The 25,853-nt window shown below is 48.3% G+C and overlaps 1 protein-coding gene across 2 annotated transcripts in view; it reads left to right on the top strand.

Annotated features, from left to right (window-relative positions):
- The first annotated feature begins 542 nt into the window (after window positions 1-542).
- Window positions 543-25,853, top strand: part of PIWIL1 (piwi like RNA-mediated gene silencing 1) — a 510,395-nt gene continuing 485,084 nt past the window's right edge. For both annotated transcript variants that reach the window (XM_077461809.1, XM_077461808.1), the window contains exons 1-2: window positions 543-649; window positions 1,104-1,184. In XM_077461809.1, coding sequence (XP_077317935.1) covers window positions 1,113-1,184 — 72 coding nt within the window. In that variant the 5' untranslated portion in view covers window positions 543-649; window positions 1,104-1,112. The remainder of the gene's footprint in view (window positions 650-1,103; window positions 1,185-25,853) is intronic.

Genomic DNA, 25,853 nt, shown 5'->3' with positions numbered 1-25,853 from the left:
ATGAAAGGGGGGGGGGGGGGGCTGAAGTGATTAACACTTGCAACGGCGCACCACAACTATGTGTGTGGCATGTGGTTGCAGGCACTCCCACTGACGTTGCATGCGACAGCGGGGATCATTTTCTTTCTTGTGATTCGATGTCTTGGCTGCCGCCTGTGTACATCTTCTACAAAGCTTACAGGGGAGTGGTTAGGGTGCAATAAAAATGTGACTCTACTCCTGGGTACCTTTTTGGTTGGAGGAGGCAGTAAAAACAAACAAGGCCTATAAATATATATATATATATATATATATATATATATATATATATATATATATATATATATATATATATATATATATTAGGACACACGTGTGGAGTTTGTGCAAAGGGGCATGACAAACTACTTCTCATAAGAACACGTACTCTTCCTGCCAACCACCCCTACTAGAACATTGCATGCCAGTCTATGCATAGACCGCAACCCAGCGCTGCCACCTGCTAATCACCGTAAAGCGCGCGATATTTGCTCTTCCCTATTGGCTGTGCGGTGTGGGCTCCTCCCAGATTCCAAGTGCTATTTTATGCTGCGGAGTGCGCACTGCGCAGAGGCTTGTCGGACGTGTGAGGAGAGAGAAGAGCGGAGTTTCTGAGGAGAGCGCGGTTCAGGTAATGGCGGCCGGGGCCTATCAAGAAGGACTGTTCCGGGGTCGTGTTTGTGTTAATGACGGATCTTCTAGCCTGTCTCCTCGGGTGTGGTTGGAGCTCCTCACTTTTTAGCGCGGAACCAGGAGCTCCTGGCGGGCGGCAGGCGCAATGTCCGCTATAGAAGGGATGGGGGAGGGGGTGATCTCTGTGCAGTACTGGGGGGGAGGGGTCGGGTGGATTGTTGGGGAGGGGTGATCTCTGTGCAGTGTTGGGGGGTTATGGGGGGTGATCTCTGCGGGGGGGGTTATGTTGTGGGGGAGGGGTTGATCTCTGCAGTGTTGGAGGGTTATGGGGGGGGGGTTGATCTCTGCAGTACTGGAGGGGGGTTATGTTGTGGGGGAGGGGGTGATCTCTGTGCAGTGTTGGGGGTTATGTTATGGTTGAGGGACTGAAGTATTGTTTTTTTCTATTTCAGGTGTGAGACATGACTGGAAGAGCAAGAGCCAGATGCAGGGGGAGGGCACGTGGCCAGGACACCACCCCCGCCCCGGGAAAGGTTTCTCCATTTTATTGGCTATAGATCAGTTATTGGGGTGATGTAAATGATCAGATCTGGGTGCAGACTGTGGCAGGCAATGTCTGCTGCTTTTCCGTAGCTCATGACAAATGGCTCATGACAAAGCCCCTGCATCACTCATTAGCAGTGTCATTTTTTTTTTTTCAATTAACTGTATTTTATGGATCATAAAAGCAGATAAGTGGACCAAAAGTTGACACTAATACACAGATTCCAGCATAACAGTAGTTGGGCCAGTGTGTAACTTAACAGTAAACACTGAAACAAACATTAAAGGGGTTGTAAAGGTAAATGTTTTTTCACCTTAATGCATTCTATGTCTCAGCCCCCAGTCCCCCCATTTTACTTACCTCACCCCTCAAAAGTCCCGCGCTCGCCCCCGCCGTCCTCTTCGCTGCTCAGCCTGGCCGCTGATTGGCTGGAGTGGATGGATTGAAGGCAGCACAGTCATTGGCTCCCGGCTGTATCACGGGAGCTCGCCCGCAGGTGCTTCTCACCATGCGAGGGAGCTCGCATGAACGTGAGAAGTACCTGCAGGAAGAAGCAGAGACAGCCGCCGAGGGACCCCAGAAGAGCAGGTTCGGGGCCACTCTGCAAAACGAGCTGCACAGTGGAGGTAAGTATAACATGTTTGTTATTTTAAAAAAAAAAATGTACTTTACAATCCCTTTAACCCTTTCATGACTAAACCTATTTTTGACAATTTGGTGTTTACAAGTTAAAATCTTTATTTTTTGCTAGAAAATTACTTAACCACTTGCTTACTGGGCACTTAAACACCCTTCCTGCCCAGACCAATTTTCAGCTTTCGGTGCTCTCACACTTTGACAATTACTCAGTCATGCAACACTACCCAAATTAATTTTTTGTCCTTTTTTTCCCACAAATAGAGCTTTCTTTTGGTGGTATTTGATCACCTCTGGGGTTTTTATTTTTTGCGCTATAAATGAAAAAAGACCGAAAATTTTGAAAAAAAACGCATATTTCTTTGTTTCTATGACAGAATTATGCAAATTATTAATTTTTCTTCATAAATTTTGGCCACAATTTATACTGCTACATATCTTTGGTAAAAATAACCCAAATTAGTGGATATTATTTGGTCTTTGTGAAAGTTAGAGAGTCTACAAGCTGTGGTGCGAATCGCACAAAATTGATCACATCTGATGTACTGGTGGACTATCTCGCTTCTTGTGACCCGAACAAGTCAGGAAAGTACAAATACCCCCCAAATGACCCCTTTTTGGAAAGTAGACATTCCATGGTATTTAGTAAGAGGCATAGTGAGCTTTTTGATGTCATTTTTTTCCCACAATTCTTTGCAAAATTAAGATTTTTCATTTTTTTTTTCTCCACAAAATTGTCATTGTAATAGGTTATTTCTCTCACATGGCATGTGTATACCACAAATGACACCCCCCCCCAAAAAATTCTGCTACTCCTCCTGAGTATTACAATACCACATGTGTGGGACTTTTTCACAGCCTGGCCACATAGAGAGGCCCACCATGCAGGTAGCGCCATCATGTGTTCTAGGAACATAAATTACACATCTAACTTGTTGACTATTTATTACACTTTTGAAGCACCAGGACAATGACACGTGACACTGATGACAGATGGCACTGATACGTGGCAATGATGACACTTATACGTGGCACTGATGACACGTGGCACCGATTACAGATGGCACTAATATGTGGCACTGATGACAGATGGCACTAATACGTGGCACTGATGACACGTGGCACTAATACGTGGCACTGATGACAGATGGCACTAATACGTGCCACCGATGACATATGGCACTAATACATGGCACCGATGACGCGTGACACTGATGACAGATGGCACTGATAAGTGGCATTGATGACACGTGACACTGACAACAGGTGGCACTGATGAAAAATGGCACTGATACGTGGCACTGATGACAGATGGCACTATGTGGCACGGATGACACGTGGCACTGATGACAGATGGCACTTATACGTGGCACTCATGACAGATGGCACTTATACGTGGCACTGATGACAGATGGCACTGGGGACAGATGGCACTGACGACAGGTGGCACTGGGGGCAGGTGGCACTGGGGGCAGGTGGCACTGGGGGCAGGTAGCACTGGGGTGGATGGCACTGGGGCAGGATGGCACTGCTGGGGGAGGATGGATGGCACTGCTGGGGGAGGATGGCACTTTTTTTAACTTTTTTTTTTCCAAAACAAAGCAAAGCAGAACGGCTGCAGCCGTTCATCTCTCCCCTCTCACACTCTGTCTGTGTGAGGAGGGAGAGCGGCGCTGTTTACATATGAGATCATCTCCCATTGGACACGCCGATCGCGCTGTAAACGGCCGCTGTGATTGGCCGTTTACAGCGATCTGTGTTTGCCTGTCCCCGGGGGACACGGCGAACACAGAACTTCCGCGATGCGCGCCCGCGGCGGCGCGAATTGCGGAGGTAAACATTAGGATGTCCAGGGACGGCCTCCCGGACGAACGCGCCTGCTCTACGGCCATCATTCGGCTATAGGGCGTGCGCGAGGTGGTTAAAACCCCCAAACATATATATTTCTTCTTATATTCACAGACTGACACAGCTCTTCTCTTTAGACCATTGGGTTGTTATGCCATCTTCAGGAGAGGACTAGGCATGACATGTTAACATGTGATAAAACTAGAACTTTCTAGTTCCGCCCAAGGGGCAGTTCCCTAGGTTACAACTCCTCAGCTTGCTCCAGCAGCCTGTTTTATTTTGCCCAGTGAAGGAGAAGGACCTAGGAACCCTAACGGGCCTATCGGTCTGTTTTTTTTTTTTCTGTAGAAGTTTTTCTTTTTGTGCAAGATGAAAGATCCTGTGATCTGCTATTAACAGCCGGCTGGGTGACAGGCTGGATACCCTTATCCTTGTCTCCCCAGCCTGGTCAGCTAGCGTGTGCAGGTCAGAGCTATGCGCTGGGCCGGCCACGACATACATCAGCTACATAGGTGGTCGTGAGCTTTTATGCTCTGGGGCACACATATGACCGGGTTACTGATGTCTGCGTCACAGTGTGGCAAGGCCAGCAGCCACCCCGTACTGATCGGAGAGTTGGTCTGTGATGGACTGTCTCCCAGCTCTTCAGGACTGTTAAGTACAGCTCTCCCTGCCTTGGTGGGGCTGAGCAGCTGGGCATTCCCTGGGAGGTCGATTCGGGGGTCCCTCACCTCCCTCTCTTCTCTCCCTGTCCCTATCTTCTCTCCCTGCCTCCCTGTGGGGGATGCTGCATGTGGCTGCTGAGCGGTGTGTGTGTGTCATGTAAAAACAAAGAAAAGGCGCCTCTAAGTGTAGAATTAAAAGCTGTTTAATTTCCCCAAAAAGGGTTAAAAACACTTACAAGATATGTAGACTGGCAGAGCATATCATTAATATCCATGTAGGTGGTCCGGCATGAATGCAGTGGTCACTGGCATATACCAGTTCTTTAGGCTGTGTGTGTCCAGTAGCAGGGAGGTCCAGGGGATGCCAACAGGAAAATCAGCAGGGAGCTCCAAGAGAACTGGCAGGCCAGCCCGCAATCACAGTCTCAAAACACGAGGATCCTGGAAGTGACGTCAGCGGCAGGAGACAATAACCAGCAACCAGCGTGGACCACAAACAGGAAGCAAAACAGGAAGCAGTCATCAAAGAGGGACGCGTTTCGGAACATCTCATTGGTTCCTTTATCAGTTCTCTTGGAGCTCCCTGCTGATTTTCCTGTTGGCATCCCCTGGACCTCCCTGCTACTGGACACACACAGCCTAAAGAACTGGTATATGCCAGTGACCACTGCATTCATGCCAGACCACCTACATGGATATTAATGATATGCTCTGCCAGTCTACATATCTTGTAAGTGTTTTTAACCCTTTTTGGGGAAATTAAACAGCTTTTAATTCTACACTTAGAGGCGCCTTTTCTTTGTTTTTCTGTTTCCTATTCAGAGATTGCTTCTCTCCATAAGTGCAGCCATAAGTGTGGAAGATACCCTATTATAGACTTTCTGGTTCCTAAAGATATCTGTTTTTTGCTTGGTCCTGAAGTTCAGAGCGCCCTTACAAACTGTATCTGGATTATTGTGTGTGTCATGTACAGGGGCTCTCTCCGGGGGTGGCTGCGCTGGCTGACTATGCCCTGACTTGTGTTTTTTCTCTCCCTGGAGGTGTCTGTTGAGGCTGTGTCTGATCTCTGCAGCGTTGATCACCGCCATTTTCTGTCACTGTCCCTCATGGTTTTCAGTGTTCAGTGGCCATCTTAGGTGAGGGCAAGGAACAGCATGCTCTCCTGTAATTTGGCGGCCATTTTCCCTGTGTTTTTTCCTTTATACTGGACGCTGACGGCCATTTTCTTGAAGCCTGAGCACGTTTTTTGATCAGTCTCTAGGAGCAGCATGCTTTCCTGTAGTCCGGAGGCCATTCTCAGTGCTTTATGTCCTTATACTGGACGGTTGGCGCCTTTTTTGTTTGAGCCTGGGCACATTGCAGATCGGTTTCAGCGCCATAAGCAGCAGCTTTGGATAACACAGTGGGAATTCCTCTGCACCTGGGAGCTGACAGAGAACACAGGCACTACTTGCTGGACAGCGCAGAACCAGTCAGAGTGGTGAGTCCTGCGGGAAAGAGCCCCTCAGCCAGCAGCAGTTAGGAGGGAGGGACCATCACTGTCTTAAGTCCCCTTCAGGTGGCAGACAGGGTAGGGTCAGCATGGCTTCAGAAACTGGTGTTTCTCTTATATTCACCGACTGAAACAGCTCCTCTCTGTAACTAAATGGGTTTGTTACACGACAAGTAGAGGCGCAAAAGATCAGAAAATAATATACTCCAGAGGGCTGTCTGTATAAAGTTATATTGGACGATAATATGAATGAGAACTTTTAGTTCTCAAGTCCCGTGAAAGTGTCTTTCGTTCTTTGAGTGGGACTTTGGAATGCAGGGCTGCCACCACAGGGAGCTGAAACCAGGCTCCTAGACTGTTGCAGGAAAAGAGAAGAAGGGGGCGCCTCTGGGTGTAGATTTTTAAAAGGCAATTTATTCACAGGTAAAACAAACAGATGATGCACTCACATTTTCCAAGGCATAAAAAGGCATGTAGAATACAAGGGGGGCGGTTTTTTCATCTGATTCGTCCGTCACATAGGATCCGGTCCGCGGGTGTCATGTTGTCCTCTCCTGGCGTTACCACGAGTTTGTTGTTAAAAAATGCCGGCTTGGACAACATGACACCCGCGGACCGAATCAAATGGGTTTGTTAGCCTGCCACTAGGAGAACTAGGCAAATTTGTAACACAATACAAAGAATTGTCAGTACTGCCCAGGGGCCGGACCCTGTGCTAACAACCCTCCCTGCTGCCCCAGCAGCCTCAGTTTTATTTTGCCTAGTGAAGAATGACCTAGGAACCCTGCGGGCCCTTTGGTTGATTTTTTTGATGCAGGATTTATACTTTTGCGCAAGATAGAAGATCACAGGATCTTTCATCAACTGCAGGCTGGGTGACAGGCTGGTTGTTATCCTTGTAGTCCCCCCCAGTCTGGCCATCGAGCGAGTGCAGGTCGCAGCTAAGGCTCGGCAGGCCATGACATACCTCAGCTCCAGAGGTGGTCGGTGAGCTTCAATGCTCCGGGGTATACATATGACTGAGCCACTGATGTCTGAATCACAGTATACCGAGGCCAGCAGCCACCCTGTAACTGCGCAGGAGTGGGTCTGTGATGGAATGTCTCCCAGCTCTTCAGGACTGGTAAGTACGGCTCTCCCTGCTTCGGGGGGTTGAGCAGCTGGGAGGTTGATTCGGGGCCACCTCACCTCCTCTTCTCTCCCATGTCCCTATCTTCCCTCCTTCCCCCGGGGGGGCAGCTGCATATGCTGCTGGCGGTGTGTGTATGGGGATCGTTGGGTCTCTCACCTGTAGGGGGTCTGTGTGGCTAGCGATGGTCCTGGTCCCGGGTGGGGGGTCCAAAAAAAGGTGTCTGGAGGTATTTTTTCTGATTGGAGGCAGCGCTGTTCTATGATTTCTCTTGTCACCGTATGGCGCTGTCCGGCGGCCATTTTGGATGAGGGCAGAGCAGGTTCCCCTTGTGGGCCTCAGCAGCCCGACCGCTCTTTTCACGCAGCTCTTTTGTGACAGCATACCATGTGCTATCACATGCTGTTTCCTGTGTTCCCTGTGTATACAGGACGCTGGATGGCCATTTCCTGACCGCTGGTGCAAGCTCTGCAGATCGTTTCACCGATCTTTTCTACAGCTGCTGCCGACAGTTTCTTTACTCTGCACTTGGGTAACCTCCTGGGGACTACAGGCACGGCTAGTAACCATCACAGAACGCTCCAGGGTGGTGAGTCTGGTGCTAGGAACCCCCCCACCCCCCCCAGGTGGTGGCAGCAGGAGGGTGGGACCTTCACTGTCCTAAGTCCCCTTTCAGGTGGCAGACAGGGTAGGGTCAGCATGGCTTCAGAAACTGCTGTTTCTTCCCCCAAAATCCAGGCTATTGCAACCGGGTCACCTGCAGATAGAGCTGTGTCCATGGACACCCTGACTGCGGTCCTTAACTCTTTTGTTGCAAAAATAGAGGCGGTGCGTGGAAGGAAAGGTGAGCGTAAAACGCCCCTGCCCCCCCTGTCCTCTGGGGAGAGCTCTGATGCAGACTCGGGCCCTGCTGTGGCTGGTGACCCCTGCTCTGACCTATCAGACAAGGCTGACCAGGACCATTTGGGCAGCGAGGATGATTCCCCGTCCGTGTCCGGGCGTGACAAGGCGCTGGTTGGAGCACTTATCACAGGTGTCAGTGATACCCTGAAGATCCAGGAGCCAGCGGATCCCTCTGCTGATGTACCGGTCCCTTTTGGGTCCCGCAAGCCAGCACATTCACCTAAGGTGTTCCCGTATTTGACTTATTTTGACAAGTTCATCTACAGGGAATGGGGTCGCCCGCAACTGACCTTTTCGGTCTCCAAAAATTTGGCGGTGCGTTACCCCTTTGAGGACAGCCTTCTCAAAAAGTGGTCGGCTCCTCAGGTCGTGGACCCCCCAGTATCTAGGTTAAATAAAGTAACCACGATCCCGGTTGAGGGGACTTCTGCATTCAAGGATCCCACGGATAGGAAGGCCGAGGCAGTGGCTCGTTCCTTATTTATGGTTGTGGGGTCAGCCGTGTGACCTGTACTGGCATCCGCACTGGTGTCGCAGGGACTGACTGAGTGGGCAAAACGTTTGCACCGTGAATTGGGAGAGCAGAACGCCTCCCCTGTCTAGAGCTAGCAGACCAACAAGTGCAAGGCGTCAAGTACGTTTGTGACGTGGCCCTGGATACTCTCCCTCTTTTATCCAAGGCTTCAGTGTCAGCTGTGGTGCTGAGGCGCCTAATTTGGCTGAAATGCTGGTCGGCTGACCAGGCATCCAAGAAAGCCCTGATGGATCTTCCCTTCCTTGTCGAGCGGCTCTTTGGAGCCTCGTTGGATGACATTATTAAGCTTCTTTGGATGACATTATTAAGAATGCCACTGGTGGTAAGAGTGCACTACTCCCACAGGCCAGGAAGGCCAAGGAGCCTCGCCGCAGGCAAGGGCCCTCTTTTTCCCCTCACAAGTGGCTTTTTCATCTGCCCGGTTGCTGAGGCAGCGCGGGATCGCGATCGTGGGTTACCTAGACGATCTCTTCCTGAGAGCATCTTCCTCCTCAGAATTAGAGGAAGATGTGGCGATCACCATGCAGACCCTGCAACAATTTGGGTGGCTGTTGAACCTAAAGAAGTCGGTGGTTTTACCAACTCAGCGTCTAGAGTACCTGGGGTTACTGTTGGACTCCAGGGAAGCAAGGGTTTTTCTCCCCTCAGACAAATTGCTGACTCTCAGATCTGCGGTCAAGCTACTGATGAACCGCAAGTGGTCATCGCTCCGCTTTTACATGCAAGTACTGGGACTCATGGTGGCCTCCTTCGAGGCAGTACCTTATGCCCAGTTCCACACCACAGTCCTGCAGAAGGAGATATTGACAAAATGGGACAAACCTCCGTTGTCCCTGGATCGGCAGATCCAGGTGAGCCAACCAGTCAGGGACTCCCTAATCTGGTGGTTGAGGTACCCGGTGATTCAGTCCGGAAAATCGTTACTTCCTCTGAAATGGACGGTGATCACTACGGAAGCCAGTCAATCCGGCTGGGGTGGAGTGTTGGGGATTCAGTCGGCTCGGGGCCTCTGGTCGCGGGAGGAATCCAAGCTGCTGATCAATCTGCTCGAATTGAGAGTGATCATGCTGTGCATCCACTTGGTCGATGAATCTTCAAGGGTGTCCGATCAGGATTCAGTCAGACAATGCCACGGCTGTGGCGTACATAAATCGCCAAGGGGGAACAAGAAGCTCAGCCGCTGCGCGGGAGGTCGCTCACATACTTCTGTGGGCAGAGTGCCCTGTTAGCCATTTACATCCCGGGGGTGGAAAATTGGCAGGCGGACTATCTGAGTCGTCAGATGCTGTACCCAGGAGAATGGGCGTTGCATCCGGAGATATTCCAGCTGCTGTGCCTGAAATGGGGCACACCAGATGTAGATCTCTTGGCCTCCCGTCTCAATCAGAAGGTGCCGAGATTCGTGGTGGCTCCGTGGGATCAGTACCAGCTGATCTACGCTTTTCCTCCACTAAAACTTGCCACGTCTGCTTCGCAGAGTGGAAGCCGAGGGGATTCCAGTAATCCTGGTTGCCCCAGATTGGCCTCAGCGGCCCTGGTACATAGACCTGGTGCGTCTGGTGGCAGACGCTCCCTGGCGACTGCCACTGAGGCAGGACCTCCTATCTCAAGGTCCAATCTTTCAGCCTGCTTTACCATCGCTGGCTTTAATGGCATGGCTATTGAGAGCCAGGTGGTGAGGAACCGGGGTCTGTCGGACTCGGTGATTGCTGAGGGCACGAAAATCTTCTTCATGGAAGATATACCATTGTACTTGGAAGGCCTACATCTCCATGTGTGAGGAGAAAGGGTGGCATCGGTGCTCCTTTTCCATATCCAGGATCTTGCTGTTTCTTCAGCATGGAGTGGACCAGAAATTGGCTTTGAGCACCATTAAGGAGCAAATTTCAGCCCTGGCTGTCTTTTTTCAGCGACCCCCTGGCGTCTCACTCATTAGTGAGTACCTTTGTTCAGGGGGTACGACATGTAGTCCCTCCAGTGCGTCCTCCGTTACCCCCATGGGATTTGAACCTGGTGTTGTTGTCGGTGCTTCAGAAGCCGCCGTTTGAGAATATCAGGGAGTTTCCCCTGTTGACCCTTTCACAGAAGGTAGTCTTTCTAGTGGCCATCATATCGGTCAGGAGGGTTTCGGAATTGGCGCCCTTGTCCTGCAAGTTCACTTTTCTGGTCATCCACAGGGATAAGGTGGTGTTGCGTCTGCAACCGTCCTTTCTACCAAAGGTGGTGTCGGCTTTTCATATCAATGAGGACATTGTATTACCATCGTTGTGTCCTAAGCTCAAGCACCCCAAGGAGGTGGCCCTTCACGCTCTCGATGTGGTTAGGGCTCTGACGGCGTACTTGTCTGCCACAGTTCCCTTTCGGAAGTCAGATTCACTGTTTGTTTCAGTGGCTGGTCCTAAGAAAGGCATGGCGGTCTCGTCGGCCACCATTTCCAGGTGGATCAGACAGATTGTAGCCAAGCCTACGCCTTGAAGGGGCAGGTGCCCCCCTTTCCAGTCACGGCCCACTCTACAAGAGCAATCGGAACGTCTTGGGCATTCCGACACCAAGCGTCTGTCGCTCAGGTATGTCTGGTCGTCTGTCCAAAAGTTTACCAAGTTCTACAAGGTAGACGTCAGTGCATCGGCTGATACCTGTTTTGGCCGCAAAGTTTTGCAGGCGGCCGTGTAGTTGCAGTTGAATTTTTTCCTGTTTTTTTAATAAAAAACGCAGTACTGTTTTGTTAATGCACTGTTGCATTACTTCCGCAATGTTGCCATCTTGGGGATCACTGCTGTTGATACCGGTTATATGATGGTGTTTTTACACACACTGCTGTTTTTTTGTGGGTTAAGTTTCACTAGTTCCCATTTGTCATGGTGGATGAGGTTTTTATGCTGTTTTTTCCCACCCCTCGTTTGGCACTGCTTGGGGACATTTATTTAGTTACAGAAAGGAGCTGTGTCGGTCGGTGAATATAAGAGAAAAAATTAGATTTTTGTACTCACCATAAAATCATTTTCTTTGAAGTTAAATGACGTACACAGCATCTTCATCTTGACCTTTGGGTTATATCGCCCCTTTAGGAGAGGACTAGGTAGAACATGTTAAAAACAGCAAAACTGCACAGTACAGTCCAGGGTGGCGGTCTTACTGGCTATAACCCCTCACACTGCATCCAGCAGCTCAGTTCATCAAAATCAGTACAAACAGACCGGAGGGGTGGGTGCTGTGCTCGTCTATGAACTTCAGAGAAAAGGATTTTACGGTGTAATTCACCGACCGACACAGCTCCTCTCTGTAACTAAATGGGTTGTATAGCCTGCCATTAGGAGAACTAGGCACAATTGTTACACAATACACAGAACTTTTAATCCTGCCCAAGGGGGGCGGACCCTGTGCTATCAACCCTCCTCACTGCTCCCAGCAGCTTCAGTACGTCAACAAGCAGTATGACGTGAAAAAAAAAGGAGGGGTGGGTGCTGTGTCGGTCGGTGAATTGCAGATAAAAGGATTTTATGGTGAGTACAAAAATCCTATATTTTTTTTCTGCTCGTAGATGCTGAAGCTCAAAAAATGGAAATAGGCTACAGTATTGTGCATGGACACATAGGATAACACTATTTAGCTTCTAGGAGCTTAAAAAACAAAATGCTAGTGTACATGGCGCCTTAGGGTCCATATCCCTAAGCCTCCATGTACACTAGTGTTTTTCACAAGCTCAACAAAAATTTTGAGAAAAATGCAGGACGAAAAAAAAAAATGCTAATGGCATTTTTGTGCTTCTAGTAGCACTTTAGTAGCTTTAGAAGCATTCAAAAGATTTTAGGAGCATTAGTATTTTATTAGAGGTTTAGCAGTAAATGAAGAAATAAAAAAGCCCAAAAAAGTAGTTTTTTAGTAGCATTTAGAAGCAGTTAGAATCATTCAGCGGTTTGTTTGTTTTTTTCTGCTGGAAGAACGCTCCAAGAAATTCTACATAAACAATTTTGTTTCTGCTCCTAGACACTTTTTTTCATGTGGATTTGAGCAGGACATCTATGGGGAGACGGATACCAGTGAAGATGTGCCCGCTGACACCCAATACACTAAAAACAGAGATATGGCGATACCGTTCACCATCCGTCTCGGCGGATCGGATGAGATCTGATGAAAACATGCTGTCTGTTTTCATCCGATCTCTCCACAGGAATCAGCAGCGCTCTGACACGCCCCTCCCTGCTCAGTGGGCAGAGACAGACCTATGATCCGCATGGCTCAGCGGAGATCAATGGAGCGATCTCCTGCTGAGCTGGCGGACTCTGCTGAAATGAATCTGCCCTGTGTGGAAGGGGCCTAATAATTTGAAGTAGTGTGTATGGACACATAGGATTTAGCATCTAGAAGCAGAAAAAAAGAATGCTAATAGTCTCTAAATACTCCAGTGCGCATGGAGCCTAAAACGACTAAAACCTTTCCAATGTGCATGTGACTTCCAGGCTTCCTTTACGGGGGCTAGGAACTCCTGTTTAACCTCTTCTTTCAAAATTATTTTAGCCAATTTCCCCTTTGAAGAGTCCCTTGGCAGTAAACTGATTCCACTGCTCCAGCATGCAACATAAACACTGACAATTGACAATTTTTCTGTAGGATGCTCCAGGGCTTACAGTAATAGACACATGTTATACTTGCCTGCTCTGTGCAATTGTTTTGCACAGAGCAGCCCCGTTCCTCTCCCCCCTGCCAAGTGCCCCCAATAGCACTCGAGCAAGCTCACTCCCAATCTGCAATCTGTGTCCACACAGAGCTCTGCTCGCCCCCATCCTCTTCTCTGTCCTCATGTAAAGCCATATTTACGAACACTGGGTGTTCTGTGCATCCTCATGCAGGCAGTCCCATTCATGTCAGTTGGAGTGCAATAGCTGCAAGAGCTCAGTTGCTGTACCCAGTCTGACATCTGTGCATGCAGGTACACAGCCTCGAATGCAGACAGGGAGTTCAGAAACTTGCACCCACATGGATGATGGTGTCCTTGCCGCTGCTGCATCCCAATTGACATAAATGGGACTGTCTTCATGGGGATACACAGAACACTTGTGCATCCTTGTGCATGTAAACGTGGCTTCACATGGGTCGAAACTGGTATCCCCTGTGTGAACTAGGCCTTACTTTGTTTCCTTTTTATTTTGGTTGAAAAATCAGGGATCTAAACATACCTCTGATGTCTTCTTTCACACAGTGAAAGGGACTGGGGACACAGAGTGCTCAGTTCCTTTTTCTGCAGTCTCAGATGAATAAATAAAAGTGAAACTGGAACATAGTAAGCACAGGACTGATCTGTACCAAATTTTGCTGTGTTTGCCCAAGAAGGGGCTGAAAACAGCCCACTCTCCATCCTAACACCCCTTGGCCAGAGGTGAGAAGGGGAAACTGTCTGGCAATGCTGTGTGGAGGGGGTGCTGAAGGTGAGAGCTGTAGGGGGCAGGGGGGACCTAAGCAGCCAGGTTGGGGGAGGATCTACTTTCAAAGGTAAATCCCCTGGGGCTTCCCTGTAGCACCTGAAGCCAGCGGTAGAAACCAGGGTGCCTCGGATCAATGCTGTGGAATGGAGGGGGGGGGTTGGCAGTGATGGGATCGATTGATCACTCCCAGTGTGACAGGGCACAGTGTGCCTCCTTTCTCTCGGGGGACCAATGTGCCCTGCACACTGGTTGATAGCCACTGAACGCCTCCACCATCTGTGATTGGCTGTTAACTTTGAGAGCACAAGCTGGTTTAGACTTTTAGAAGCCGCCTGGGCTTATCCCAATCCCTTGCCTGTGGTTGACCGTTAGATCGCGATTGACTGGTTGCCGACCCCCCCACCTTAGCTTGTGGTTTGAATTTTTTTTTCAAACCCACATATTCTGTGAAAGCTCTGTTTTTGCAACCTTTCACGGTGCTGATACCAGTGGGACTATATTTAATTCCTTTTTTTGCTTAGAGAGGCACTACAAGCCAGCGGCACTGGCTTCATTTAGCTCCAGCCTCTGTCCACATTGATTGATTAAAGTGGTTCTGCACCTAAAATAAAAATATTAAAAGCCAGCAGCTACTAAAATTGCAGCTGCTGACTTTTAATAAAATCACACTTACCTGTCCCAGGGTCCAGCGGCGGCAGATGACGAGCGATCGCTCGTCTCGCTGCTGCCCCCGCCGCCATCCTTTGTCAGGGAATCGGGAAGTGAAGCATTACAGCTTCACTGCCCGGTTCCCTACTGCGCATGCGCGAATCGCGCTGCACGTCTCTTATGGTCCCCCGCTGTCTCTGGGAACTGTGTTTCCCAGAACACAACGGGGGGGGGGGGGAGGCGGAGCGTCTGCGGCGGTCTGCCCGGAAGTGGGTGCAGATACCTGGATTATCCCCCTCCCTCCTACCTGAAAGGTGCCGATTGTGGCACCGGAGGGGGGGAGGGATCAGATTAGCGAAACTTCCCCTTTAGGGTGAAGAACCGCTTTAAAGCTGACAGCCCTGAATCATGCAGTAGGGTACAGCCTAGCAGATCCCATGCAGCTTTGCAGAGCTGGGCAGGAAGTGGCAAAAGTGCCCTGTATTGAAGTGGTTAATCGCTCCGGGGTTTATTTTTCCCCCAAAATTTTTTGGGGGGGAAATAAAACGTTTTTCTTAGTTTCTGTCATTAAATTTTGTTAATAAGTATTTTTTTTTCTATGACTGATGGGCGCTGATGAGGCAGCACTGATGGGCACTGATAGGCTGGCACTGATGAGGCAGCACTGATGAGGCAGTGCTGATTAAGAGGCACTGACCAGGAGGCATGAATATGCCACACTTATGGGCACTGATAGGCGGCACAGATAGGTGGCACTGAGCATAGACCCGAATGCCGTTTGCGAGTGAACTAGGCATGTTAAAGGTGAGGGCGGGTGTTGCTGGAGGACGCAGAGGGGTGTGGCCGCAGGGTAACATGACGCTGTGTATGGGACGTAACGTCCATTCACACAGCATTTGATTACTGAAAGGGAAGCGCTGAGGACGCCAATCAGGTCCACCCGTGGTTTACACATAAAGACACTCTCTCTGTTACAGTGAATCTTTCCAGTGAAGAGAGGAGTCTGTCACACTAGGGGACATCAGAGCGCTGGGCATGTAAGGGAGTGAAACAGGCATTTCCAGTACAGGAAAAAACTATTATGTCTTAACCTCCCTGGCGGTATGATTCAGTCTGGAATAAGGTGCTGAAAGCGGTACAATTATTTTGCATGGAAATCTGGCTTTTATTTTGTAGTCCTGTAATTCTTAGGAATAACGCTCTGAAATCTCTTCAAACCAGAGTCTAGCGGACATCCCGGGTATGATAAAGTTTATAATATAATAAAGAATAATAAAAATTATTCAATAATGTAATCAAATCCCCAAAAAAATGAAAAAGGGACATGTTTTGGTTGCTATGGACAATCTCCAAATTACAAGCAGTAAAAAACAGTATTTATAATATAAAAGTGCATGCAGGGCATTGCACAAACCACTAGGGACAAAGGGGTGTGTATTTTTTACTACAGCACTGTAATCTGTAAGATTACAGTGCTGTGTGTCTTTTGTGTCTTTTTACATTTTTGAATTTGCCGCCGTTCTCCGCTCCCGTGCGCCGTAACGTCGCAGGGAACGGAGCTCGGCGGCATTCGGCACTGTGAATCGAGCGGAGGACAGCTCGATCGCACAGCGCGGCGGACATCGCTGGATCCAGGGGACAAGGTAAGTGACGTTACCTGTGTCCTCCCCTGCATCGAGCGGTGCAAGCCCGAGTCTGGCTCGGGGTTACCGCTATTGTAATGAAATTCCCAACCCGAGCCAGACTCGGGATTACCGCTAGGGAGGTTAAGCAGCTAAAAAGAACTGTTGTTAGCATGACATTGTTTTGCTAAAACTATTCTCAAGCAGATGTGTGTACCTCTGCTTTTGTACTTAGCATTATGTCTTCCAGACCTACCGTAAAGGTACTTAAGGTGTCACCACCAGGCACTGGGAACCCCAGTCATGCCTCCATACTGTCCGCTTTGGAGAGATCAGACATGGCAAGCCAGTGTGAGTCTTTGGAAGCTAGCGGTGGTGCAACTGCTTCACACACTTCAGCCCCTGTATACAAAATCCTCCACCTTAGACTCTTTACAGTCAGTGCAAAAGAACTGGGGGGACAAGACTAGGTATTAGCCTCAGATGATCGGGAAAAACAAGCCAATTATTCGTCTGCAGAGGAAACAAAAGCATTTTTCCCCTCCAAAGAGATTCTCAAGTCTATCCTGTGGAGGAAAAGTTCACTAAGAGATGGAAAGTTCCAGTAGTGGACGCTGTGATTTTCAATGTGAATAAAAGTTTAACTTGCCCAGTGGACAATGCACATATGCATAAAGATCCAACAGATAAAAAGTTGGAAGGTCTGTTAAAATCCTCTTTTTCCTTAGCAGGGACCGTAACTCAGCCTGCAATCGCAACTATAGGCATCTGTCAGTCCTTAAAGGACCAGTTCACAGATGCCCTCAAAAAGCTCTCTGCACAACAAGCTCACGAGCTACCTAAAGCATTATACTTTGCCATAGATGCAGGATTCTATTCACCAGGCATCACGGCTGGCGCTTGTACTTGTACACATGCGAAGGACCCTTTGGTTAAAGGGTTGGTCAGCTGAAAACCTTCTAACTAGTTTCCCCTTTAAGGGAAAACGACTATTTTGTGATAGTTTGGATAAATACATTCAAACTATTTCCAGCAGAAAGAGTAGTCTTTTGCCAGTCAAAAGAAAATATACACGTCCTTAGTTTAACCACTTGCCGACCGCCGCACGACTATGTACGTCGACAGAATGTCACGGGCAGGCATATGGGCGTACCTGTACGTCCCTGCCTTCCCGCGGGTGGGGGGCCCGATCGGGCCCCCCCCCGGTGCCTGCGGCGGTCGGTATTAGTTCGGGAGCGATCCGGGATGAGGGGGCGGCCATTCATTCATGGCCACCCCCTCGCGATCGCTCCCGACGAATGGAAATCCTTCGTGACATCACTTCTTCTCCTGTAATGTAAACACAGGAGAGGAAGTGATGTAATCTCTCCTCCGTGTCGGTATTTTTCGTTCCGACACCGAGGAGAGAGGATCGGTGAGTTGCACCAACACGACACTTCACAGTAGAACATGCCAGGCACACTCACACCCCCCCTTTACCCCCCGATCACCCCCCCAATTACCCCTGCCCCCCCAGTCACAGTGACACCAATGCATTTTTTTTTTTGCATTGGTGTCATTTGTGACTGTAATAACTGTTAGGGCAGTTAGGGTTAGCCCTCTTTAGTTCTAATGTACCCTCCTAACCCCCCCAATAAAGGTTTAACCCCGTGATCACCCCCCGTCGCCAGTGTCACTAAGGCTGGGTTCACATTGCAGCGGTTTATGAGAACGGATGTGATTCGCACCGCACTGCAGTGCAAATCACATCCGATCTCTGCGATTCGAGTTCAGCCATTCGCCGCACCCGCCGCAAATTCGCACGGGACCCTTTTTTTGGTCCGCAGCAGAATCGGATCGCATGGGTGTTCACACCATGCGATCCGAGTTTGCAGATCGCACTGCGATATGCGAACTGATCTGGGGGTGTCATTAACATTTCACTGACACTCCCAGCAGTTCGCATAGGGCAGTGTGAACTGCCGCCGGGAGGCATGCGATGCGGGAACCCGCCGCGGATTTGTGGCGTTCCCGCATCGCTCCAGTGTGAACCCAGCCTAATAAGCAATCGTTTTTCTGATCGCTGTATTAGTGTCACAGGTGACGCTAGTTAGGCAGGTAGGTATTTAGGTTCGCCGCAGCTTTTTATAGTGCCAGGGACCCCCATATACTACCGCATAAAGCCCCCTGATTGCCCCCTAGTTAACCCTTTTACCAGTGATCACCATATAACTGTTACAGGTGACGCTGGGTGGTTAGTTATTTTTTTATAGTTTCAGGGCACCCGCCATTTATTACCTAATAAAGGTTTAACCCCCTGATCACCCGGCGGGTGTCATTTGTGACTGTAATAACTGTTAGGGCAGTTAGGGTTAGCCCCCTTTAGTTCTAAGGTACCCCCCTAACCCCCCCAATAAAGGTTTAACCCCGTGATCACCCCCCGTCGCCAGTGTCACTAAGGCTGGGTTCACATTGCAGCGGTTTATGAGAACGGATGTGATTCGCACCGCACTGCAGTGCAAATCGCATCCGATCTCTGTGCGATTCGAGTTCAGCCATACAGATAGTATGGCTGAATTCGCGTTGCACCCGCCGCACCCGCCGCAAACTCGTACGGGACCCTTTTTTTGGTCCGCAGCAGAATCGGATCGCATGGGTGTTCACACCATGCGATCCGAGTTTGCAGATCGCACTGCGATATGCAAACTGATCTGGGGGTGTCATTAACATTTCACTGACACTCCCAGCAGTTCGCATAGGGCAGTGTGAACTGCCGCCGGGAGGCATGCGATGCGGGAACCCGCCGCGGATTCGTGGCGTTCCCGCATCGCTCCAGTGTGAACCCAGCCTAATAAGCGATCGTTTTTCTGATCGCTGTATTAGTGTCACAGGTGACGCTAGTTAGGCAGGTAGGTATTTAGGTTCGCCGCAGCTTTTTATAGCGCCAGGGACCCCCATATACTACCGCATAAAGCCCCCTGATTGCCCCCTAGTTAACCCTTTTACCAGTGATCACCATATAACTGTTACAGGTGACGCTGGTTGGTTAGTTATTTTTTTATAGTTTCAGGGCACCCGCCATTTATTACCTAGTCTCACTAGTGTACCCCTAAATTTAGGGGTGTCTACTTTCCAAAATGGGGTCATTTGGGGGGGGTTTGTGCCATCTTGGCATTTTATGGCCTTCAAAACTGTAACGCCCTTAGAAAGCCTGAAGGCGGTGCTTGGTTTTCGGGGCCCCGTACGCGGCTAGGCTCCCAAAAAGTCCCACATATGTGGTATCCCCGTACTCAGGAGAAGCAGCAGAATTTATTTTGGGGTGTCATTTCACATATGCCCATGGCATGCGTGAGCAATATATCATTTAGTGACAACTTTGTGAAAAAAAAAAAAAAAAAAAAGTTTGTAATTTTCCCGCAACTTGTGGCAAAATATAAAATATTCCATGGACTCAACATGCCTCTCAGCAAATAGCTTGGGGTGTCTACTTTCTAAAATGGGGTCATTTGTGGGGATTTTGTGCCATCTTGGCATTTTATGGCCTTCAAAACTGTAATAGGTAGTGAGAAGTGAAATCAAAAATTTACGCCCTTAGAAAGCCTGAAGGCGGTGCTTGGTTTTCGGGGCCCCGTACGCGGCTAGGCTCCCAAAAAGTCCCACATATGTGGTATCCCCGTACTCAGGAGAAGCAGCAGAATTTATTTTGGGGTGTCATTTCACATATGCCCATAGCATGTGTGAGCAATATATCATTTAGTGACAACTTTGTGTAAAAAAAAAAAAAAAAAAAAAAAAATTTTTTTGTCATTATTCAATCGCTTGAGGCAAAAAAATAAAATATTCAATGGGCTCAACATGCCACTTATCAATTTCCTTAGGGGGTCTACTTTCCAAAATGGGGTCATTTGTGGGGGTTTTGTACTGCCCTGCCATTTTAGCACCTGAAGAAATGAGATAGGCAGTCGTAAACTAAAAGCTGCGTAAATTCCAGAAAACGTACCTTAGTTTGTAGATGTGACAACTTTTGCGCAAACCAATAAATATACAGTTATTGACTTTTTTTTTTACCAAAGACATGTGGCTGAATACATTTTGGCCTAAATGTATGACTAAAATTGAGTTTATTGGATTTTTCTAATAACAAAAAGTAGAAAATATCATTTTTTTTCAAAATTTGCGGTCTTTTTACGTTTATATCGCAAAAATTAAAAATCGCAGAGTCAGTCAAATACCTTTAAAAGAAAGCTCTATTTGTGGGAAGAAAAGGACGCAAATTTCGTTTGGGTACAACATTGCATGACCGCGCAATTACCAGTTAAAGCAGCGCAGTGCCAAAGTGTAAAAAGACCTCTGGTCATTTACCAGCAAAATGGTCCGGTCTGAAAGTGGTTAAAAAGACTTTTTCCCCCGCGGCAAGAGCATCCACCTCTAGGCAGGGTTGACGGCCTCCGCCGTCAGACTCTACGGGAAGATCCCAGGGTCAAACCCAGGCACAAAGGAAGACCTGGGGTCGCAAGTCTGCAAAGCAGAATACCAAGGCCTCGTCATGAAGAGGCATCTCCCCTCACCAAGGTGGGGGGAAGACTCCTGAGGTACTCAGAAGTCTGGCAAAGGGAAATTCAGGACAGGTGGACTTTCTCCACTGTATCCCTAGGATACAAGCTAGAATTTTGAGAGTTTCCACCGTCCTGTTTTGAGATCAATGTTCCCAGGGATCCATGCAAAAGACAATCCCTGTTGCAAGGATTAGACCGATAATTGGCTCAAGGGGTGATCATACAGATTCCCAAACAAGAGCAAGGTTTGGGGTTTTACTCAAACCTATTTACGGTGCCAAAGCCAAATGGGGATATCAGACAAATTCGAGATCTACGGAATCTGAATCAGTTTCTGAGGATCCGCTCCTTTCACATGGAGTCAATCAGGTCAGTCGCTTCTTTTTTTTTTTCCAGAAATTTTTCTTTATTGAGAAAAAAGAAAAAAGAGCTTACAGAAGTCTTGAATAGTAGGGAAGAACACACAAAAAGGGATACAAAGCCCAAAACTTTCATCTTATTACAAGACTTATGGTACCAAGACATACAGTAACAAATGAGAATGGGAGACAGGAGTCGTGACCTTCCCTGCTGTTCAGAGTAGGATGCCTGGTGGATTGGCATAGAGTGTGAAGGGGGTATAAAACATTAGAGCGGGAGGGGCCTAATTATAGGAAGGTGTGCTGTGGCTGGGTCTAGGGGGCTTAATCCAGGGGGCTTAAAGGAATTTTGACTATATGGGACCCCGCGAGTGGGAGGGAAGTCTGGTGTTTTTCCAATCTTGTAACGGATATTTGCTCCTCATTCTTGGGCCTTGTAAATAGGAAGAGATGAACTAGATATGTGTCCGGCATATGAAGGGTGCCGATTAGGGAAAGTGCCTAGGGATGACAGGGGAGTGTATTGGGGACCAGGTACGAAATGGGCGGGGGGAGGATAAAGGGAAGAAGACAGGGTCAAGGGTGGATGTTGGGGGGGGGGGGCGTCTCTGGCTTCCCCGAATCCTCTATGGTCCAATAGGAGACTGAAGTGCCAGGGGTAGGGATGATCTTCTGTATGGCAGGTCCTACAAGTGATAAGGGGGGAGGGCAGAGAAGGATGTTATAGTGGAGTTCCGGGTGGAATGCCTAATAGTGGGCTCTTGTTAATTCCTCTTCTGCGAGGGTGAAGCCATTATATCCCTATATTCTGGTGTCGACTGAAAATGAGACCAGCAGGCCCATTTAGTGCTATATTTTGTGGGGGTATCCCGTGCAATGTGGATCAGTTTTTCCATTTCAGCCACTTTATTAAGTCTGAAAAACCAGTCCTTGAGTGAAGGTGCGCAATTGGAATTCCAGAATAAGGGGACGCATTGTTTTGCTGCATTAATCATATGCATTGCCAATGACTTGTGATATGAATGATGTGATAAGGATGAGTAGTGTAGAAGGAATTGGGCTGGGGTAAAATCAAGAGTGTATGAGGTGACCTGGGACGTGATCCGGCAAACTTCCTTCCAAAAAGTCTGAAGGGTAGCGCAGGACCACCAGATGTGGAGTAGGGAGCCTTTCTCTTGATGACACCTCCAACAGGCGTCTGATATGGCTGGGTTCATTTTGTGTAAAAGGGAAGGTGTACGGTACCATCTGGTTAGGATTTTATATCCGTTTTCTTGGGTATTAACATTAACAGAACCTTTATGGATGTTTAGGTAGATTGTTTCCCATTGCTCCTCTGAGAGCGATATGGCAAGGTCATTCTCCCATGCTTTGCACGACAGGCTATCATTGGCTGGTATATTAGCGAAGAGAAGCTCATGTGTGACAGCTATTAGGTGGGCTTGTGGTGAACGTTGGGTGCATAACCTTTCGAAGGGTGTGAGCTGCCTAGAGCAGTGCATGTCCCTGTTGAGGGCTTTTAGAAAGTGTGTCAGCAGTAGGTATGTCCAGGGAGGAATGGGTGGTTTATCTCCTTGGGTAGATAGCTGGGAGGCTGTGAGTAGTTTATGTTGGTGAAAGAATTGATGGGCCCTCATCTGATCATGCCGCCAGAATTCTGTGAGGAATCTACTATGCAAGCCCGGCGGAAAATCAGGGTTTAGTTTGACCTGTGTTAGTGGGCCCGGAATGGAGGATATTGGGGTTTTGTGACATAATTTCCGAAAACACTCTAGCGTGGATCCAATTAGGGGGTGTTGTTTTAAACTTTGGGGAATATGTTTAGGGAGAATCCAAGGAAGGGATGCAAGATACATGTTTGTGAAGGATGCTTCCAGTGAAACCCAATCCTTATGGGCCGAGTGCACGTTCCAATCTACTATTCTTGTAAGGTGTATGACCATGTGGTAATTTAGAAGGTCTGGGAGACCTATTCCTCCTAGTCTCTTTGGGCGGGAAAGTTGGGAGAAGCGAATTCTGGGTTTGCGGTTCCCCCATAGGTATCTGGAGCAGATGCTTCTGTATGCTTTGAAGAATACGGATGGGAGTAGTATAGGTATCCTTTGTAATATATAGAGCATTCGTGGTAGAGCGTTCATTTTTAGGATCGCCGCCCTACCGAACCAGGAAAATAAAGATTTATTCCATGAAGTGAGGTCAGAGGATAATTTATTCAGAAGGCGAAGGTGGTTCATCATGTATAGATCCGAGAGCTTGGATGGCAACTGTATTCCTAGATACGTGATAGAATCCCATTTCCACTGGAATGGAAAGTTATCTTTGCATTGGGATACTAAAGTTGGGGGCAGGGAGATGTTGAGGGCAAAGGACTTTGAAAAATAGATTTTTAAAATGGACAGGTGGCTAAAATTACGGAATTCCGCCAGTACTTATACTCCTTGTCAGGCATTCGAATACCCGTAATATCGGGGTTGAGTCTCAATTTACGGAGGAACGGTTCAAGTGTAAGTACAAAGAGGATGGGAGAGAGGGGGCATCCCTGTCTCGTTCCATTGCGGATGGGGAAGGCATTCGAGAGAGTGTTGTTTACTCGTATTTTGGCTGAGGGCTCTGTGTATAACGAGAGTATTAAGTCCATGAAGCGCGAGCCCATTCCTAATGCTCGAAGGGCTTCTCCCATGTACTCCCATGACACTCTGTCGAATGCCTTCTCCGCATCCAAAGAGAGAAAAAAAACTTTTTGGTTTGTGTGCGTCATCAGGTAGTGCAAGTTAATTGCTTTTATAGTGTTATCCCTGGCTTCCCGGCCAGGGATAAACCCCACTTGGTCCTGGGATATGACTGAAGGGAGTATTGGCAAGATTCTATTCGCGAGTATCTTAGAAAAGATCTTAATATCCGCATTTAGCAAAGATATGGGTCTATAGCTACTCGTACAAGTTGGATCTTTATTCTCTTTGGGGAGGACAACAATGTGTGCTTCCAACATTTCCCTAGAGAGGGGGTTCTCTGGGGATATAGAGTTAAAAGCAGCAAGGAAGGGTTTCTGGAGGGTATCGGAGAATGTTTTATAATAGACCGCAGAGAGGCCATCTGGGCCTGGGCTTTTTCCTGGTTTCAATTGTTTTATTGCTTGGTTCCATTCCGTTATGGTGATCGGGGAATCGAGATGAGTGGCGTTTTCAGCTGAAATAGTCGCTTCTATCCTGCAAGGAGGAGAACTTCTGGCATCCATCGACATCAGAGATGCATATGTGCATGTCCCTATATTCCCTCCTCACCAGAGGTTTCTGCATTTCGAAGTAGAAAAGAAGCACTCTCAGTTTGTAGCCTTGCCCTGGGGGCTTGCTACAGCACCTCGGGTATTCACAAAGGTACTAGCCCCACCTCTAGCCAGGTTAAGGGCACAGGGCATAACTGTCTTGGCTTACTTAGACGATCTATTGTTAATAGACCAGTCAGTGGCTCACTTGAAGCAAGGTGTAGCAGTTACAAGCAGTTACCTGGAAGGTTTGGGTTGGATTCCCATCCTAAAGAAGTCCTCCTTAAAGCCACTAAAAAAGTTGGAGTATCTGGGCATGATCATAGACGCAGCCCAGAAAAAGGTGTTTTTGCCTCCCGCAAAGATCAGCTCCATACAGGAGCTAGTGAGGATGATCAGGTCAAGGAGAAATCCTTCAATTCGCCTTTGCATGAGGTTGTTAGCGAAGATGGTAGCTTCATTCGAAGCAGTTCCCTATGCCCAATTCCATTCAAGACTGTTTCAAAACCGTATCCTGTCTGCTTGGAACAAAACGATTCAAGCTTTGGACTTGCCAATGCGGCTGTCCCCAAGAGTGTCCCAAAGCCTCAGTTGGGGGTTACTATCCCGGAACCTGCTGAAGGGAAAATCCTTCAGACCAATTATCTGGAAGGTAGTAACGACAGATGCCAGCCTTTCAGCCTGGGGAGCAGTACTAGAGAGGACGACTGTCCAAGGACAATGGTGAAGACCCGAAAGAACCTTGCCCATCAACATCCTAGAGATTCAGGCAGTGTGTCTGGCTCTAAAAACCTGGACCTCCAGGTTAAAGAAGTGTCCTGTCAGGATCCAATCCGACAATGCCACGGCTGTGGCATATATCAATCACCAAGGGGACACCAAAAGTCTTTCAGCTCAGAGAGAGGTGAACCAGATTCTAACTTGGGCAGAAAAAAATGTCCCATGGCTATCAGCAGTTTTCATTCTGGGAGTAGAGAATTGGCAGGCGGACTATCTAAGTCGCCAGCAGTTATTCCCGGGGGAATGGTCTCTTCACCTCAAAGTGTTTTGGGCTGTTTGCCAAAGATGAGGGACTCCGGACGTAGACCTTCTAGTGTCCAGATTCAACACAAAGATAGTCAACTTTGTGTCCAGGACAAGGGACCCACTCGCATACGGAACAGATGCGTTGGTGACCCCGTGGGATCAGTTCTCACTGATCAATGCATTTCCCCCGATTCAGTTGCTGCCTTGACTTCTTTGCAGGATCAAGCTGGAAAGAAAGTTGGTAATACTGGTAGCAACAGCATGGCCCAGAAGGTCATGATACGCAGAAATCGTAAAGATGGCAGTGGAAGGTCCATGGCCCCTCCCACTAAGGCCAGACCTGCTATCTCAGGGGCCAATATTCCATCCTACTTTACGAATGCTAAATTTAATAGCTTGGCTATTGAGACCCACATTCTGAAGAAACATGGGCTTTCCAGGTCAGTTATCTCTACTTTGATTAATGCTAGGAAGCCAGCTTGTAGAGCTATATATTATAGAGTCTGAAAAGCTTATGTTTCCTGGTGTGAATCAAAGGGTTTGCACCCTCAGATATATCATAGGCAGAATTCTTG

The sequence above is a fragment of the Lithobates pipiens genome, unplaced genomic scaffold, assembly GCF_037356315.1.
Source record: "Lithobates pipiens isolate NorthernLeopardFrog02 unplaced genomic scaffold, aLitPip1_a1.2 Scaffold_3, whole genome shotgun sequence".
In the NCBI taxonomy this organism is placed as follows: domain Eukaryota; kingdom Metazoa; phylum Chordata; class Amphibia; order Anura; family Ranidae; genus Lithobates; species Lithobates pipiens.
The sequence above is the reverse complement of the archived record's forward strand: the minus strand, read 5'-3'. Positions and strand labels throughout refer to the sequence as shown.